The sequence below is a fragment of the Leuciscus leuciscus genome (assembly GCF_965113295.1).
Source record: "Leuciscus leuciscus genome assembly, chromosome: 7".
Lineage (NCBI taxonomy): Eukaryota > Metazoa > Chordata > Actinopteri > Cypriniformes > Leuciscidae > Leuciscus > Leuciscus leuciscus.
Genome location: NC_138731.1, coordinates 42526567 through 42546609, shown reverse-complemented (window position 1 = coordinate 42546609; position 20043 = coordinate 42526567). Strand labels below are relative to the sequence as shown.

Here is a 20043-nt window from a genome sequence, read left to right as displayed (position 1 = left end):
TAGTCTTCCCGCCATTTTGTTCATTCAGACCGCTTGGCGAACTCGCACGAAAACAAGAGGCGTGGTGTGAACAAATCATATCCCATCATATCGTGATGGAGGCATTGCCTCCTCTCACGTGACTTTCCCCGATTCATTCTTAATTACCCCCCACTTTCTGTTTAAACTCAATGGGATCAGAGGCAAGAGAGATGCGGACTCCCGCTGTAACTTCACCTGCTGCTGTCACTGGTCGACACGGTTACCTTAGAAAAACAAGTGATTAAAACACTATTTAATGGCACACTTTGTTATATTTGTGTTTTATTTGTGTAATATGGATTATTTTCTCATCCAATTTTTTGAGGAGGCAGTGCCTCCCTTGCCTCCAGAGGAAACGCCCCTGAGGTTGTTCAACCCCTTATTTAGAAATATAAAATATATTTAAAGGGGTGGTATAATGCCCTTTTCACAAGATGTAAAATAAGTCTCTGATGTTCCCAGAGTGTGTATGTGAAGTTTTAGCTCAAAATACCCCACAGATATTTTTATATAGCATGTTAAAATTGTCATTTTTTGATGGTGAGCAAAAACGCACCGTTTTGTGTCTGTTCCTTTAAATGCAAATGAGCTGCTGCTCCCGGCACAGGGGGCGGAGCTTCAACATCTTGTGTCCTTTTACCTCACACACACATGCACTGAAAACTTCAAAAACTTTTAGCCTTTTATGTTCAAACCGGAGTCAGACAATGATGGAGAGACTCAAGAAGAAGTGACAACATGTAGAAGCAACAGGACATTTCTGAATAATAAGTTGATGAATTTATGAAGCTTATGTGTAGTTATCTTCTAGTCATTGATTAGCATATTCTGTCTTGATAATCTATAAATCGCGTTCCCGGGGGCGGGGTTTATGTAAAGTTTAGGGTTGGTGATGTCACTAACCCGAGAGGAATGTGGTGTAGTCTCTACCAGCCGTTTGTTGTAGTCCTTAAAAAGCGATTTCTTTAAAAGCAAATATCTCCCTTTGCTTTGAACGTTGAGCGTTGTAACTTTGCAGATGTTGTTTATGCTCAAACAGCAACATTACACACTAACTAAAGTTAGAAAAGTGAAATTATCATCAACCACCCTTTTTTAAATAATATTTAAATAATAGGCTATATCAAAACAAGAAGGAAGGTGTAGGTGTGTCCAAAAATGTGACTACTGCCGTAAGTGTTTAAAGAATGCATCAAAGCGTTTGTCTGGTAAGGAAGTACTTTGACTCTGGAAAAACTTGTTGAACATTCAAGTCTTGTCATGCATAATGAGAGGCAGTTTTCTGACAGGTTTTCTCAGGTGATGTTTGCTCAGAGGGAGCCTGTGTCTTTCTGAGAACACCTGAACAGGTGTGTGAGAGACTTTGTGTCACACTCTTCCCTGATGGGCCATCTCTTTTTGTCCATGAACGCATGATTCATAATCAAAGACTGTTCATGCTTGAAAGAGAAAACAGATGACACATTAAGGGTAATTTTAATGTACAGTATTTATAGCACATTTCATGAAATCCTCTAGAGTAAATCTGTACGGAAACACTTGGGACAAAATCAGTACTTGTAACAAACAGCATTTGCAAAGCGTCACTGTGGTTTTACATGCATTAAAATGTTACAGTTCAAAAACCCTGACTGTAAAATCAATCAAAATTGTCTTCATTCAGTGCATTTTTAGTAAATGTCATTAGAGGATGTGCTTTGCAAACCTGCTTTGTGACTTACAAGACTTTCCCCTGATTCCTCCTTTGCAAAGGCATATTAAAATCAAGAAATTAAACAATAAGAAATAATTAGTAATCTGATACATTAGAACCAGAATTTAAAAGTGCCACTTGAGATTAAATAAGTTCTGGAAATGACAGATTCCATTGACCCACTTCATGTTGAGAAGTGCCAGTGCTTGCAATACAACAGACTTGGTAAACTATGCATACTTTTACAGGTTAGACATTTGATTGGCTGTGTCAGAGATGAGTTTGAATATGTTCATTTTCAGTCGACGTCCATGTCTTCTTCCTCGGAGTCCTCTACAAGCAGATCGGCGTGTTGTGTGTAGTCAAATGCAGGGAATCTTATGGGCAGCTCGCTCCATTTGCTGAAGGTCTTCTTCTTGGAGCCGTACGTGACCACAAAGTTCTTGATGTGGAGGCAGGGACACTCGATACTTTTATACAGCATCATCGAGCCCCATTGCTGCTCAGGAACCAGACAAAACAGTAGATTTAAAACAAATGCATAAATAAGGAAATACATACAGTTAGCTATTTTACTATACTGTCTATTTGCAGTGATTTTGTTGCTAATGTTTTGTATAAAACGTTTTGAATCTATTTGGCTACTTTGAAAAACATTAAAAAGCTGGATTAAAAAACTGAAATTATAAACAAATATAAAATGATATTTTAACAATATTTAAAGGGGCTACATGTAGAATTCAGAAACCCTTGTTATTAGCGACACCGGTGGCCGTTAAGTGAACTGCAGCTTATCGCTCACACTCGTGCACACGTAACATACAAGAGGCTGAACGTGATTCAATGCACCGATATACTCACAGCGAAGTTCCTTTTCATTCTTGGCTTACAAATAAAAAAAGTTGGGAACACCTTTGCAGTGATATACTGTTAATGAACGAGTATGTATAAATACGAGAGGCACGCTTTCCTCTCAATATCAAATTACACAACAAAAATGACAGCAGTGAGAAAGCATCTGATCATAGAGATGTGGATGTTTGCACCAGCTGTGCGATTCACCGGCATCATGTCGACAGATGAGCTCATTAAAATTACACGGATTATTAAGAATATTTGAGGCTATAGACTACATAGATCTGGCTATTTGAGACTATAGATTGAATTAATCCCTTTTCTTTGCATGACACATTGATATTACAGTACAGAATGGCTCTTTTGGCATTATCCTGAACATTGTATAAGCATTAGTTTCATGTGTCATTGAAGGGAAGAGAGACTCTCAGGAGTGTAAACGTCACATTATTTGGATTTTCCCGGCAAAAAATGTCCCGAGCCCTTCACGTAAAAATCAGTCTACAAATCACTACTTTCATAGACAACCTTGGAAGTCGGGGAAGGTCTTGTTTTTTAGTTTTTTTTGTTACAAGCGGTTCACACATTATCAATAAAAAAGTTATTAATACTTGAAAATTCTTTCATATAGCCCCTTTAATCATGTGTATGTATGTATGTGTGTGTATATATATATATATATATATATATATATATATATATATATATTAGGGCTGGGGGAATTAACGCGTTAATCTATGCGATTAATTTGAAATGTTTAATGCGTAAAAAAAAAATAACGCAATTGACGCAGCACTTTCTTTTTTTGCCTCGTTTTAATGATTTCCTGTTGCGTCTGCTATTAAAAAGGCCGAAATATGCCGTCCCGCCCCTCCATGTTCGGCGGTCAGGTTTCATTCTCGGGCAGCTTTCATGAGCGGGTCTTTTCCGCTCGGTATGTGCGTCGCGCTCTGTGCTCCGCGCGTGTGTGTGTGTGTGTGTGTGTGTGTGTGTGTGTGTGTGTGTGTGTGTGTGTGTGTGTGTGTGTGTGTCGGTCGGTCGGTCGGTCGGTCGGTCGGTCGGTGACTTCTGTTTGCTGAGCTGGTATAGTCATGCTGGGCAACAATGGTAAAATGACCTGCTCTGATCACATGCTCTGGTAATAATAGCTTTGTAGGACTATATTTTGTTTTAATAATTAATAAAATAATAATAATAATAATAATCTGTTAAATTGATTATGTTGATTGATTATTGAAAAAGAATAATATATTGATATATTGATGTTTAATATTTTAATATAGGGCTATTTTCTGTTCCCTTTTTTTCCTGTGTTGTTTAATTAGGTGATTCTAAGTTTAAATATTGATGATTACAAGCTTGGGGGAAGCGCAATTAATTGCAATTAATTACAGAAATTGTGCAATTAATTAGTTAATTTTTTTTAATCGATTCCCAGCCCTAATATATATATATATATATATATATATATATATATATATATATATATATATATATATATATATATATATATATATATATATATATATAAAATGTGTGTGTATATATATAATTTTAATCATATATTTATAAATATATCGCCTTGGCTGTAATGTGGTTCAGTGGAGTTCACAGTTGTGTAATGAGTCAAACTGAATTTTGCCAAAACACTTCAGATCGTCAGTAATGCACAGACGGTGTGACGTCAGCACGCACCTGTCCACAGTTTTTGCACGCGATGACTCCGTTGGTCTCATAGTCCAAGAGCCGCTCCTGCAGTGATGCATTCTCTCGGACTATAAACAGCTTACTGCAGATGTCATCATGTATTTATTTGACCATCGTCATTATCATGCAGGATAAAAATAATTTGCATAATCAGTATTCATATATCTGAGTTTTCTGAGAACGCAAAAAAAAAAGGTATTTGTGAAGGGTTTTTTTTACCTAAACTGCTCAGAGACATTGACATGGTGCATCTTCTCGATGATCTCAAGGTGTTCTCCAGAGCACACGAACACACTGCACTGCCTGCAGCTCAGGCTGATTTTAGACGGCGATTCCTTCATCAATCCCTTCTGCTGTTTCTTCTTTATCTTGACCTTCTCCTCCATTATGGCCTGGATCTGAAACTCTCGGATCTACACAAAACCAAATAACGTTTCTTTGGTGAGGAATGTTTGGAGTGTTATTTTCTAGAGTCATTGAAGTAGATTCTCACTTTCTTCTCGTAGTCGGCTCGATTCATCTTGCAGACTTTGGCGATGGCTTTGCTCATCATTTTCTCCCTGTATTCGTTAACGCTCTCTCTCTCTTCCACCCCAGACCCGGCCTCCGCCACGAGTGTGTAACTGCTGTCCTCCGCTCTTCCTCGACCGCGGGCCTGTGGAGAGCCAAAGATACTTCAGTCTCAAAAACAAGCACCACATCAGCAGTGTTCAATCCGTACGTCTCTGATCACTTCATTTGTCATTTTATATAAGTAGTGATAGACTGAAATATAAGCAGACATAATCTTCCAAAATTATGGCCATTTTAAAATTAAATTGCCCTATAACCAGAAATGGTCATTCAACCTAATGTAATTTTGTTCAAAAGTTTGAGGTGTATTTTTTTTTGTGTGTCAATTTGGAGTTAATATTAGGTAAGATAATTAATTAGTATAATTAAATTATGAAATTAAATGTATGATTTGCTATAATTAAATTGCATTATATTGGCCACACAGCCTTCTAGATATTAGTAGTTACATTAGCCATAAAAAAAAAAAAAAATCACCCACTATTTGCATATATTTTGCTATTCATAATGCATTTCATGTATACTATATTGTCAGGCTTGTTTCACACATCCTGCATAAGCGACAGCAGCATATCCATGTTCAGTGACTGTAATTACAGTACGTTTACAAGGGCACCTTTTATTTCAATTGAAATGTATGAATCTGAATGTAGTGTTTACATGAACGCTAAATCATCATCATCACTTTATTTATAAAGCGCTTTCACATCAGCAGCAGCTGAACAAAGTGCTGTACATAAGGGCAACAAAAAAAAACATCAACCAAAACACAGTCACAATATCATAAAAATAATAAACTAGGGGTGAAAGATCTAACCCAATAAAACTATATCAAAACAAGATAGTTAAGAACAAATACTAACAGATAGGATCAAGTCTCAGTTTGGGTTGAAGGCCAAAGTGTAGAAGTGAGTTTTAAAAAGAGTTTTAAAAATCGGTAATGAGGAAGCCTGACGAATGGTAAGGCATTCCATAACTTGGGAGCACAAACAGAGAAGGCCCTGTCCCCTCTGAGCTTCCGCTTGGATCCAGGGACCACCAGGAGCAGCTGGTCAGCCGACCGGAGGGACCGGGAGGGAGTGTAGCGGTTGAGTAACTGAGTTAAATAAGGCGGGGCAAGACCATTTAAAACTTTAAAAGTAAACAACAGGATTTTAAAATGGACTCTAAAATGTACAGGCAGCCAGTGGAGTGAAGCCAGGACGGGAGTGATGTGTTCTCTCTTCCGGGTTCCGGTTAAAACCCGTGCAGCGGCGTTTTGAACCAGCTGCAGACGTGCGAGTAAAGATTGACTGAGTCCAAAATAAAGGGAGTTACAGTAATCCAGCCGTAAAGAAATAAAGGCATGGATTACGGTTTCTAACTGCTGCCTGGAAAGAAAAGGTTTCACCTTTGCCAGTTTCCTTAGGTGATAATAACTTGATTTAACTGTGGCGTTGATTTGGCTGTCCAGTTTAAAATCACTATCCAATCTAAAACCAAGATTTAAAACTGTGGGTTTAAGATACAAGGCTAGAGGACCCAGCTCAACAGGGAGGGTCTCACATGAGCCACCAGGTCCAAACATTATCACCTCTGTTTTATTTTCATTAAAATTTAAAAAGTTTAAGGCCATCCATGCTTTAATATCCTCCAGACATGCTAAAAGAGGTGTAATTGAACAGGTGTCATGTCGCTTTAAGGGTACATAAATCTGGCAGTCGTCTGCATAACAATGAAAAGAGATACCATGTTTTCTAAGAATAGACCCAAAAGGAAGCAGATATAATGAAAAAAGCAAGGGACCTAAAATTGAACCCTGGGGAACGCCACATGACAGCGGAGCAGGGCGGGATTCAAATTCAGCCATTTTAATATGAAATGTTCTGTCAGACAGGTATGATCTAAACCACTCCAGGACAGTGCCACAGAGGCCTACTTGGTGCTGTAACCGTGAGATTAAAATGCTGTGGTCTACAGTATCAAAGGCAGCAGTAAGGTCCAACAGGACCAGGATTACGTTGTTACTGGAGTCGCATGCCAAGAGGATGTCATTGCAAACCTTCAGCAATGCTGACTCCGTGCTGTGTAGGGATTTAAATCCAGATTGAAAGATCTCTAATAAATGAAGTGATCGAGTTGATGTGTGTTTAAATGTCACAAGCTTTAAATTGATCTTATGACATGCAGGAATATGCAGTTTCCCGCTGTTGCCACATACTTATCATCCTCCTACCACTTCTTCTTTACTTTATCTTAAAAAGCAGACTTAATATTCATCTATTTCGGGTCCTGATTAGGTAACGACAAGCTTTGTGCCGTGATGCTTACATTAATCAAGCAGTGAAAACGCCCCAAAACAAGTCCGAAAAAAGAGCTGGTGGGACAATGTTGAGCTGCTTCACTTCACATACAATGAGTGAAAGGAGAATATTAGATTTACACAATATTCAACAACGACCGTGTGTTATCCGTCATTACACAACTTCGATGTCATTGCACATGCACAGAACGTTCCAGTTCTGGTTTTCAATCCAGTGTTTACAAGTCCTATCGAACGGATTCGACATTTTTTTTAAACCACCCCTTACAATCTGAATGTATTTGGCCAATTAATTCCAGTTGACTCGGTTACATTTGACTTTTTTTTATTCCTATTGTGCTCCTAGTCCAATTACAATTGTATTAATAGGGTCCATGTAAATGCAGCTAGTGTTTCTGTTGGGTAATTATACAGGAAAGAGTGATTTCAGGGTTACTACATTGAGTTTTTCCTTTGATTATTTAAAATATGAAGTTGGCCTGTTACAAACGTATGAAATCTGTGAGCCAAAACTAGTCTGCTTACATTGAATGTTGTAAACTTTTAATATTGTTCCCCGCAACGAATACATTTAAGTGCTGCAAATGCGAGATGTGTGAAAATGGCCTGAGAGACGAGTGGCATCTATACCAAGTTAATATTAATCGAAACCAATAACACACTTCAAGCCCTTAGAGACGGACCAAAACGAGTGCAGCATAAGTTAACATTTTATTTCGATAGTACACTTCAGAACTTCTACTAACTATAAGTAGCTTTGCATTATGCAACTACATGTCAACTAACTCTCGTTAGAGTATTAGTAGACTGTCTGCTTAATATCTGCTAACACTTTATTCGGATGCTCCCCAACAGACATTATAATGACTTGTTTGCAACAACATGCCAAATGTGACCCTGGACCACAAAACCAGTCACATGGGTCAATTTTTTCAAATTAAGATTTATACATCATCTGTAAGATGAATAAATAAGCTTTCCATTGATGTATGGTTTGTCAGGATATGACAATATTTGGTTGAGATACAACTATTGAAAATCTGGAATCTGAGGGTGCAAAACAATCAAAACATTGAGAAAATCTCCTTTAAAGTTGTTCATTTATGTTCACGATTGTGCTGCATTCACTCACAAAAATAAATGTTTTATATATTTACGGTAGGAAATTTACAAAATATCTTCATGGAACATGATCTTTACTTAATATCCTAATGATTTTTGGCATAAAAGAAAAATCGATAATTTTGACCCATACAATGTATTGTTGGCTATTGCCACGAATATACCCGTGCGACTCGAGACTGGTTTTGTGATCCAGGGTCACAAATTACAAAATTTTCTAATCCTAAACTAACAGTCTACTAATACTCTAAATTAGTTGACATGTTGTTGCAAAGTTACTTATACAGTAGTTAGTGGAATTTCTAAAATGGACTATCGAAATAAAGTGTGTAACCCAGCATCTTTAGAAATGAGCAATAATCTAAAATCAGACCTGAATCATGGCGACCTCATTGGTCACAAGGCAATAGCGTATGACGAAGTTACACTCTGCGATGTCCAAGCCCTCTTCGGCCACAGTGGTGGCTATTAGCAGATTGATCTCTCCTTTACGAAACCTTTGCAACACATCCTTCTGCTCTGCCTGAAGACAGCAAGACATGACTTTATTTAAATCAATATTATGCCTCAGACCAACATGAAACATTCCCTTTAATGACTGCAGAAACAGACACATCACTCAGTGACTTACAGCGGTCATCGGTTTCACCACACTCTGATCTCCACCACCGATCAGATGGCTGGCGCTGACTCCGACTTCATCAAACTTGGGGTTTTCTTGAATCCACTGGCAGAGAGCGATGGCGCTGAGGCGGGTCCGGGTGAATATGATGCCTCTCGCCACTTTCCTGGTGCTGAATTCCTTCAGGATGATGGTTTTCAGCTGGGCCAGATTATTATTTTCATACTCTGGCTTTCCCATCAACTCCTCCAGCTTCGCTTTTTTATCTGTTGTGGATTAAGCAGGGTTTTTATAGTTAACTAAAACCATAACGAATATTGTCACTTGAAAGAAAAAAAAGAAAGAAAAAAATCTAGTAGCCCTCCACAATTATTGGCACCCCTGTTCAAGATGTGGTCGAGGACTTCTAAAAATTCTCCTTTTTTTTTTAAACAACATAGAACCCAAATGCAAAAAAAGAGAAAAATCCAACCTTTTATTTAGTACATTACTTTGGTGGTAAAAAAATAAATCACACATTTAGAAAAAAAAAACCCTTGAAATCATGTGTCCCACAATTATTGCCACCCCTGATGTTAATACTTTGACCAACCCCCTTTTGCCAACAAGACAGCACTTAATCTCCTCCTATAACATTTCACAAGATTGGAGAACACCGAGAGAGGGATCTTTGACCATTCTTCTTTGCACAATCTTTCCAGATCATCCAGTGTCCTGGGTCCTCTCTTATGCACTCTCCTCTTTAGCTCGCCCCACAGGTTTTCGATTGGGTTGAGGTCTGGGGACTGAGATGGCCATGGGAGGACCTTGAGTTTGTGACTGCTGAACCATTTTTGTGTAGATTTTGCCACATGTTTTGGATCATTATCCTGCTGAAAGACCCAATGACGACCCATCTTCAGCTTTCTGGCAGAGGCCATCAGGTTTTTATTTAAAATGTCCTGGTAGTTCAAAGCGTTCATAATGCCATGCACCCTAACAAGGTTCCCAGGGCCTTTGGAAGAGAAACAGGCCCACAGTATCACAGATCCTCCACCATACTTCACGGTGGGCATGAGGTGCTTTTTGGCATACTCATCTTTTGTTTTACGCCAGACCCACTTAGAGTGTTTGTTGCCAAAAAGCTCAATCTTAGTCTCATCTGACCAAAGCACACGATCCCAGTTGAAGTCCCAGTGCCGCTTAGCAAACTCCAGACGTTTACGTTTGTGAGTGTTAGTGAGAAAAGGCTTTTTCCTTGCATGCCTCCCAAACAGCTTGTTGGCATGTAGAGAGCGTCTGATGGTTGTTTTGGAGACCTTGTGAGCCCAAGATGCCACTCTTTGATGCAATTCTGTGACAGTGAGCTTAGGACTTTTTTTTTTACTTCTCTTACCATCCTCCTCACTGTGCGTTGTGGCAAGATAAACTTGGGACCTCTTCCAGCTTTGTTTGTCACTGTTCCATTTGTTTAAAACTTCTTAATGATTCCTCTGACTGTAGATACGGGCAAGTTAAGGCGAGTGGCTATTTTCTTGTAGCCATTGCCTGACTTATGAAGGTCGACACACATCTGCCTTACTTGAATGGTGTGTTCTCTTGTCTTTGCCATGTTGACATTAGGCCTCTGTGTCACGTCATATTTATACCCCAGGGAAACAGGAAGTCATGAATTACTAATTAAAAGTTCCTAGATACCCTGACCAACTTTAGCAACTACAGAAAAATAAATTTTTCAGCGGAATTGGTAGGGGTGGCAATAATTGTGGGACACATGATTTCAAGGTTTTTTTTTTCTAAATGTTTTTTTTTTTTTTTTTTTTACCAAAGTAATGTACTTAAATGAAAGGTTGGATTTTTCTCTTTTTTTGCATTTGGGTTCTATGTTGTTTAAAAAAAAAAAAGGAGAATTTTTAGAAGTCCACGACCACATCTTAAACAGGGGTGCCAATAATTGTGGAGGGCACTGTGTATATATATATATATATATATATATATATATATATATATATATATATATATATATACATATGAAGAGTTCAGATGCAAAAGCCTCTAAGTGCCATCTGAAATTTCCTTCTAGAATGATAATTTTTATCAAGCTTGTATTATGTTCAGTTATTTCACTTTAATGGCAATGAAAAATAACCTATTAATTGTCATTAAAGTGAAATTACTGAACTTAAATATGAGCTTGAAAAAAATTATCATTCTAGAAGGAAATTTCAGATGGCACTTAGAGGCTTTTGCATCTGAACTCTTCATGTGTGTGTATATATCATATCATCATCCATGTTTGTTGGAAAGTGCTCAGACATTAGTGGACATCTCATGTTGTTTCTCACAAAATAAAGAAAATAATACGGGAACAACATGAGGACGAGTGAGCAAATGATGATAACATATTCTGGTTGATCTGGTATATCTATCCTCATATCTAAAGGGACGCTTATGTTCTGTTAGGGTTGGGGATTTTTCCTCCAAGTCAATTGTTTTGGAGTGTGGAGTACCACAAGGTTCAATATTGGGCCCTATTCTATTTTCTTTGTTTCTTTTGCCCTTGGGCATCATTTTTAAGAAACATGGTATTTCATATCATTTATATGCAGACGACATTCAGGTATATTTACCGATCAGTGCTGGTGTCCCTAGCACTAATCAATCCTTGGTACTATGTTTACAGGAGGTGATTGCCTGGTTAGAGCAAAACGGCCTGAAGTTAAATGCCAGCAAATCGGAAGTTTTGGTTTTCGGGACAAACAATGACGACAGGGACTTAGGGGGCCTTCTTGGCTCTTGGGAAACAAATGTTCAACCCAAAATAAGAAATTTAGGGGTAATTTTTGATTGTGCTCTTATGTTCGATCATCAGGTCAAAAATGTGGTAAAAAATTGCTTCTACCAATTAAGGACAATTGCGAAAATGAAGTCTTTTCTGTCTGTTCCTGACTTAGAAAAAGTTATTCATGCATTCATTACTTCTCGTTTGGATTATTGTAATGCTCTTTATGTTGGTATCAGTCAATCTCTTATTTCGAAGTTGCAGATGGTACAAAATGCTGCCGCAAGGCTCCTTACTGGTGTCAGGAAAAGGGAGCACATTACTCCAGTTCTGGAAAGACTGCATTGGCTACCTGTGAAACAGCGAATACAGTACAAGGTTTTGTTGTACGTTTTTAAAGCTGTGCATGATTTGGCCCCGAAATATATTAAGGACTTGGTGCGTATGAACTCTTGCAGAGCACAAAGGTACTCCAATTGTCTTCAATTGTTTGTACCGAGAACTCGCTTAAAAACAAAAGGGGATAGAGCTTTTTCAGTTGTTGGTCCTAGACTGTGGAATGCACTTCCTCCTGATGTAAGGTCTGCATCCTCAGTTGTGGTTTTTAAATCTCGTCTCAAGACGTATCTTTACTCTGTGGCTTTTAACTCTTGACCTTGTCATTGTATGTCATGTATTTTATGTATTTTTTTTATGTATTTTATTTTATTTTATTTTAAAATCTCTTGGATGTTCAGTCCTTTGGCCTACATTGTAGCATAAAGGGCTATATAAATAAATAAGACTTGAGACTATGTCAATACTAAAGAATCTGAAACGGTTCAAATACTCCTTTCCTGAGGTATCTATACACTGATATACACCACTAATCTATATAAGTGGAGTACCAGATTGACTTCTTTTTCGTGGCTTATTGCACTAAAACATACCTCTACTCTCTGGCGTTTTGATACTTAATATCCTTGTCTTACTGTTTGTTTTGTGTGGTTCTACGTTACTGTGCTTTTATTTATTTTCTTTTTCTTTACAATGTCCAGCACTTTGGATAGCTCTGCTATGTTGAAATGTGCTTTATAAATAAAATGTACTTACTTACTTACTTCCTAAACGGTCAAATACATACAAAACAGTCAGTTTTGGAACGTAAATAGTTGCAAACGCATGTTGTGTATCAGTATATTGGATCCGTGCATAAGCTCTTAAAGTGACGGCAGCCTAATAAACCTGCAGTTGTAAATCAAAGAACAAAAGACAGAGAAAATCACTCGCTGCTCTTGACTAAATAACTTTTGTTTTTGCATTAATTGTAAGCATTAATCAGTATTTAAGTTTTACAATGAAAACTATTCAGTGTTATTTTACATTTGATTGCTTTAATTTCTGTAGTAGGCCCTATTTCATTCCCGAATACTACTGTTAGACCCACCTGAAAAACTTTAAGCCATGTTTATTTCATTTGTCTCTTTAATCTATTGTATTAATATGTGCTATCATTTGCTATTTGTTTTATTACTGACTGTTTACTTGTCTTTTTTTTGTTTGTAAATGAGGTTCAACAATTTAAATAAAGCCTCCCCTGTCCTATGTGTAAGCTATTACAACAAAATTACCCAAATTATTTAAAAAAATAAGAAATTAACATTATCTTTGATGGTATATGGCAGTTCATAATGAAAATGTTATCGAATACCGATATTTTCAAGGTATCGTACCGAAGTTGGAAATTCTAGTATCGTGACAACACTAATACCTTTGAACAAAGTGAAGAGGAATCGCTCTGTGTCCGTGATTGTGACAGTGCCTTCCTCGTCAGGGCTGGATTTGGTCTTCAGCTCTTCGTTGTGATATTTGTCGAGGAAGCGGAAGGCGTCTGACATGCGTATGGTGTTGCTCTGATGAAGAGCCTCGTTGTAATGGCGGAGATGTTCAGCACACACACGCACCTTCTGATTCTCTTCCTTAGCAGCTGGTGAACAACACACACAGTCAATATTCATAACAGTTCAACAATATAACTGCTTTAGCATGTCATCATGGAGGTGGAAATGCAATTTCTCCATATTTTTATTTAATTTTATTTAATTATGTCATTCGCAGTGCATCATGGGATGACTAGTTAATCAAGTACAAGTATTCATGTACAATGTCTTATACCCTTATTTTATTATACCTATTTTCCACTTATTTTTGTCAAGTGCTTTAATGTTGTGATTGGTCTAAGAGCTGCTTGGTTTAGTGAGTGATCAGGATTTCTTAATATCTATAGTGAAAATTAATGTGGGTAAAAAAAATATTACGTAACCGGTAAAAAAAAAAAAAGGGTTATTATCATTAACTAAGTTATTATCATTAAGAATTTATATTAGTGTATAATATAAAATATATATATATATATATAAAAAAAATGTATTTGTGACCCTGGATCACGTCACCAGTCTCGAGTCGCACGGGTATATTTGTGGCAATAGCCAACAATACATTGTATGGGTCAAAATTATCGATTTTTCTTTTAATATGCCAAAAATCATTAGGATATTAAGTAAAGATCATGTTCCATGAAGATATTTAGTAAATTTCCTACTGTAAATATATAAAACATTTATTTTTGTGAGTGAATGCAGCACAATCGTGAACATAAATGAACAACTTTAAAGGAGATTTTCTCAATGTTTCGATTTTTTTTTTTTGCACCCTCAGATTCCAGATTTTCAATAGTTGTATTTCGACCAAATATTGTCTTATCCTAACAATAATACATCAATAGAAAGCCTATTTATTCAGCTTTCATGTGATGTATAAATCTTAATTTCGAAAAATTGACCCATGTAACTTTTGTGCTCAAGGGTTTTTATTTTAATTTCTCATTTTTGCTTGGTTTAAGTTAAATTACAAAAATAACTTTAATTTAAACCAAAACACAAAAGTGATGTGTGGCCTTTATTTAAAAAAAAAAGAGAGTGCATTTTTTTTTTTTTTTGCATCGTCAGATAAAACCTGTAACTGTAGTTTGCCTTTTTTTGCCAAATAATTTTGTCAGATAAATACCTCACCAAGTGTTTTGTTCTTTCCTCATATTTAAAATATTTATTAAATAAATATAAAATATTTTCCTCATATTCTGATATTTTTTTGGGGTCGTTAAAAACAAATATCCCCTCCGGACATCACTTTTGGCCACTACTGTATAGACATATAAAAAACCCGAATTAAGATTTTTTTTGTTTTTAATTTTTTTGCTAAAACTTTAACTAAAATTAAAATGTAAATCAATAAAAAAAAAATATTCAAAAACTATAACAGTATATCAATACAAAAATAACACTGTAACCAAAGCTGAAAAAGTGGCCGGTGACTAAATTCTATACTAGTTAGTCAAACCTAACCTTTGAGGATGCTTATTATTATATATGACAACTGGATCTGTTCAGCTATTCTGAACGCACTTCAGAAACTTTGTTGGAATTCACAGTAAAATAACAGTCACATCCTTTGAAAACAGGAACAGGACCCTGTTATTACTGCGGCTTAATTGAAACACATTTTGCATGAGTGCATGACTGTACTGTATATGAAATTCTTATCATGACTTCCATAATGTGGTGGTTAAATGGTGGTTTGCCTGAAGCAGAGGACACACACACACAAAGAGAAACCGCATTTTAGTAAGAGCTTTGGAAACATCCTCACCCAACCAGGAAACGCTGCTTTAAAAGAAGCACGTTCACAGTTACTGTATTTTTTAGCACTAATTTCTGGAGATTGCAGAAGCAGATTTCCATTTGTATTTCAATCTCTCTTGCACAACATAAAACACTTACGGAGAACAACATCTAGTCATTTAAATACTTTTACAGCCGAGCAAACTAGAAACATTTCAAGTGGTTTGGCTGGTTATCACCCCATTAGCTGGTAGACGTCGTAAATACACCATCTGCTCACTCTTTTTCTCTTTTTACAGCCTTTTTTAAAGGATCCATGTACTCTAACAAAATGATGTGCAAATATTTTATTATTATAACAGCAGACCAGTGAGAGATTTAGATTTTTGCGATTGTGTTTTTGTGGTGTTAGGGTTAGCAGGCCTATCAGCCTATAAGCATTGTCTTGATGTAATGTTATTAATCACATGACATTTACAGATTAGGCGATTGGCTCAGAACAACCAACCAACATCGTTATAAGCAAGATTTGAATCATTTCTATGACTTTTCCCTGATATTTCCAGGTTTTGAATGACCCAGTAAACCTCATTTCTTTAAAAAAGTCTTTCTAAAGTGCAGTAAATGGGATTTTTCTCACCATTCTGCTCTTTCTGCACCGCCCACTGCTCGTAGTTCTGTGTGCCGGGCTCACAGAGGGGCAGAAGATCAGCGTGTGTGTGGATTTCATCCATTATCTTCTTGATCACGTCTCCAAACGGGTCCTTTAACATGCAGTAGACGGACATTTTCAAATAATACACCTCTGATACACCTCATGTACGGCTTCACGTCTTGACAGGGAAGAAATCTTTAAATCTTTGTAGTGTTATCGTTGTTTATACAGATTTTTCTAGAAATATCTAAACATTTATTAAATGTGATGTGCATAATGTCTGCGCCACTATTGGCAACAAACAGAATTGCACAAATCGTGATTCACTCACTTGTTTTCATTCACTCCTTCAAGTGGACTACATTAGTGGACAAATGTAGGGAATAGTGAATGAGGGCGATCTCGAACACCGCTAAAGAGGTCTGTTCTACTAAAATGTAAAAGCTGTATGCTAGTAGCTAGTGTTATCTTGTAATGTTTAATTACAAAAAATAATTTGAAAAAACCCACTAAACTCATTAAATATCTCACCTTTGGGCATTTAAAACAAGTCGGAGGTTATCCTAACTTTAAAGGGTGACTCTCACCAAAATGCAACCTAGGGTCTTTTTGTTAATCTACCCGAGGCGAACTATTGTGTAAAAGCATAATAAGAATGAAAACGCCACTTTTAAGTTTGACTGTATTTTCGTTTTCGGTCAAATTGCCTTTTGAATGGGAGTGATTGGGACACTTCTATGATCGCATCAAAATCGCTATTTTTAAAACACTAAGGCGGCTCGACACAACATGAAACTGTGCTGGAAGTCTCACCAGGGGCTCTACACATGAACTCCAGCATTGAGAACAGTGTGTGTGTACACAGAGTTTACTAAAAAGAAAGATTTTGAACAACTCACTGTCTCTGTGTCCGCCGACATTTTTGACAGTCAAAACTAGTCGATCTCCGAATGCGAATGAACTGAATTTTAGTATTGCTTCTTATATGAGGATCCTTTTTCAAACACAAGGTCAAAATTGATTTTCACTAACGACAAAACAACAAATGATCCGTGAATTTATATGGAACTAAGCTTTAGGAGCTTTCCATCTTTATTCTCCTCCCTGTTACGTCGCATTCGGAGATCGACTAGTTTTGACTGTCAAAATGCCGGCGGACACAGAGACAGTGAGTTGTTCGAAATCTTTCTTTTTAGTAAACTCTGTGTACACAAACACTGTTCTCAGCGCTGGAGTTCATGTGTAGAGCCGCTGGTGAGACTTCCAGCACAGTTTCATGTTGTGTCGAGCCGCCTTAGTGTTTTAAAAATAGCGATTTTTGAAAAATTAGGCAATTTGACCGAAAACGAAAATGCGGTCAAACTTAAAAGTGGCGTTTCCATTCTAATTATGCTTTTACACGATAGTTCGTCTCGGGTAGATTCACAAAAAGACCCTAGGATGCATTTTGGCGAGAGTTACGCTTTAAGGGATTATTCACAATGATTTTTAATCAAATTCTTTTTGACAATCTTAATAAAAAAGATAAGAACATTCTTAAGCATTTTTGGAATACAGAATATTCTTAACTTTTCTCCATGACACACATGAAGTGGAATTACCTCCTTCCGCTCTTCTGCTCTTGCAATCCTTTTATATGGCGTTTTGGCCTCCTCTTCTCCCAAAGTCTTTGTTTTTATTGTGAAGGCGTCCAAGTTTGCACAGATCTGCAATTCATCAGAATAATGATTGAACTCACAGTTCCAGGTTTTACATGACTAACATATGAGCTGTGAAATGATCAGTAACATCACACATCAAGGGACTCAAACTGACCTTGACTGAATCACGAACAGCGAAACTCCCTTTTGCATTAGTTTTGACTCTATATCGTCATTTTGATTCTTGAATTATCCGTCAGAATCAGTTCAAGACTGATTTGAAAATATCCAGCTCACATGAATCATTTGATTGTGAGTCAGACTATATTGTTTTTTGGGTAACACTTTATTTTACAGTCCTGTTCCGTATAAGTACTTATTAGTAATTACAATAACTAGGTACTAACCCTGAACCTAAACCTAACATTAACCCATGTAGTTACCTTATATTAACCAGTACTTTCTTAGGTAAGTACACGTACTGTAAAATAAAGTAATAAAATGTTTGTTGTTCCGCATTGATGGACAAATGCATATGTTTAGTAACCGTTAAAATCATCGTGAAAATGATTCTCGATTCCCGTGTTCTAGCACTGAGACACGAACGCAGAGGAGTTTCTCTTGGCGCTCTGGTGGAGTTGTCATAAAGATTGGTGGTAAAGCAGACCAGCGGGGTAATCGGGGTTCAGGCTGATTCTCTTTCATGAAAGGCATGCAGAGGTTTATGGCTGAGGAACATTGGAAACAGCTTTGCGGTGGACAAAACAGTAAGAGATGTGGGAGAGGAGGGTGTGTGTGCATGCATGTGGAAAAGTCCGATTAGAGAAAAACAGTTAGGAAAGATTTGATGTGAGAAAGGAAGGAAAATATGTTTGTTTGTTTTTTGAAGTATTTTTTGAAGTAAAGCCAAAAGGTTATTTGTTTATGATAATAAAAGTGTGTGTTCTGAAGGCATTACATGAGGATTTGTGCACGCTTGCACTCAAAACATGCAAATCGCTGTAGGCATGGGAACTTTTTTTTATTAATTTTTTATTAATAATTTTTTTTTTTTTTTACAAATGTAACAAATAGGCTTCCACTTAATGATTCCAGTTCCTTAATAATTCCGTTAAAGCTTCGTTTAGAACTTTAAGGAACTATACGGTTTCATAAGTTTGGGGTTAAAAATGTTTTGGAAACATTATGCTCATCCAGGCTGAATTTATTAAATAAAAAATACAGTAAACAGTAATATTTTGAAATAATATTATTAAAATTAAAATAACTGTTTTCTATGTGAATATATTGTAAAATTTTACTCCTGTGATGTAAATTCGAATTTTTCAGCATCATTACTCCAGTCTTCAGTGTCACATGATCCTTCAGAAATCATTCTAATATGAAACAATAGTTATCAATATTTAAAACAGTTGTGCTGGTTCATCTTTGAAATAGAAATCTTTAGAAACATTATCAATGTTTAACATTTGACCAATTTAATGCATCATTGCTGAATATAAAGTATTAATTTCTTTAAAAAATAATTAGAAGTATACATAAAGCTGAACATAAATCAGTCTAATACGCTTATTCGGAGCCAAAGAAACATTTCTTCTTATTATTAATGATAAACAGTTGTGCTGCTTAATATCTTTGATGAATAGAAAGTACGAAAAAACAACATTTGTTATTAATATAACTTTTTTTGTAATATTTATTAATTTCATAAATGTCTTTACTGTCTATTTTGATTAATTGAATGTGCTGTTGCTAAATAAAATAATTGTATTATATATATATATATATATATATATATATATATATATATAAAAAAAAAACTGTTTTCAACATTGATAATATGAAATGATCTTAGACTGATTTCTGAAGGATCATGTGACACTGAAGACTGAAGAAATGGCTGCTGAAAAAATTCAGCTTTGCATCACAGGAATAAATTACATTTTAAAATATATTACAACAGAAACCAGTTAATTTAAATTGTAATAAATATTTCACAGTATTACCTTAATGTTTCCAAACTTCTGACCGTTAGTGTATTTCAAAAATGCTCTGGTCATGGTGTAAATTGTGCAATAAAAAGATGTTGCCTGTCTATTGTTTTTTTCTTTTTTCATGTCACCTAGTCATTCTCTTTCATCACGTACATATGAAAGCACTTTTCTTCTTTGCTCTGTCACTGTAGATTGAGAAGCAGATGGTGATGTACCTTGAGGATGTGTTGCTCGGCCATCATCTGGCTCATCGCTCCGCCCACACCAGGTGAAGCCGTCAGACCCAGGATCTGAGGGATCGGGACCGGACTCTTGCCCTGCTTCTTCAGGAGCTGGTTCTTGTGTTTCTGCTTCAGGTAGCGGATCATGATGTGGTTGTACGCGTATCCCTTCTTCGTGTGGTGGCATTCATCAATGACCATCAGGGTGAACTCTGCAA

The 20043-nt window shown here is 36.6% G+C and overlaps 1 protein-coding gene and 1 long non-coding RNA gene across 2 annotated transcripts in view; both read right to left on the bottom strand.

The window, feature by feature from the left end:
- Positions 1-1480: 1480 nt before the first annotated feature.
- ifih1 (interferon induced with helicase C domain 1) overlaps positions 1481-20043 on the bottom strand; it is a 36280-nt gene continuing 17717 nt past the window's right edge. Inside the window, exons 7-16 of the mRNA XM_082174634.1 lie at positions 19820-20037; positions 17572-17676; positions 15956-16079; positions 13407-13622; positions 8905-9161; positions 8647-8796; positions 4770-4931; positions 4496-4689; positions 4265-4358; positions 1481-2213 (exon numbers count right to left, since the gene is read on the bottom strand). Coding sequence (XP_082030760.1) covers positions 2013-2213; positions 4265-4358; positions 4496-4689; positions 4770-4931; positions 8647-8796; positions 8905-9161; positions 13407-13622; positions 15956-16079; positions 17572-17676; positions 19820-20037 — 1721 coding nt within the window. The 3' untranslated portion in view covers positions 1481-2012. The remainder of the gene's footprint in view (positions 2214-4264; positions 4359-4495; positions 4690-4769; positions 4932-8646; positions 8797-8904; positions 9162-13406; positions 13623-15955; positions 16080-17571; positions 17677-19819; positions 20038-20043) is intronic.
- On the bottom strand, positions 9958-13395 carry LOC309502455. The gene is made up of 2 exons (XR_014207299.1): positions 12460-13395; positions 9958-11311 (listed from the first exon to the last, which is right to left on the bottom strand). It is a non-coding gene; the product is annotated as an uncharacterized lncRNA (long non-coding RNA).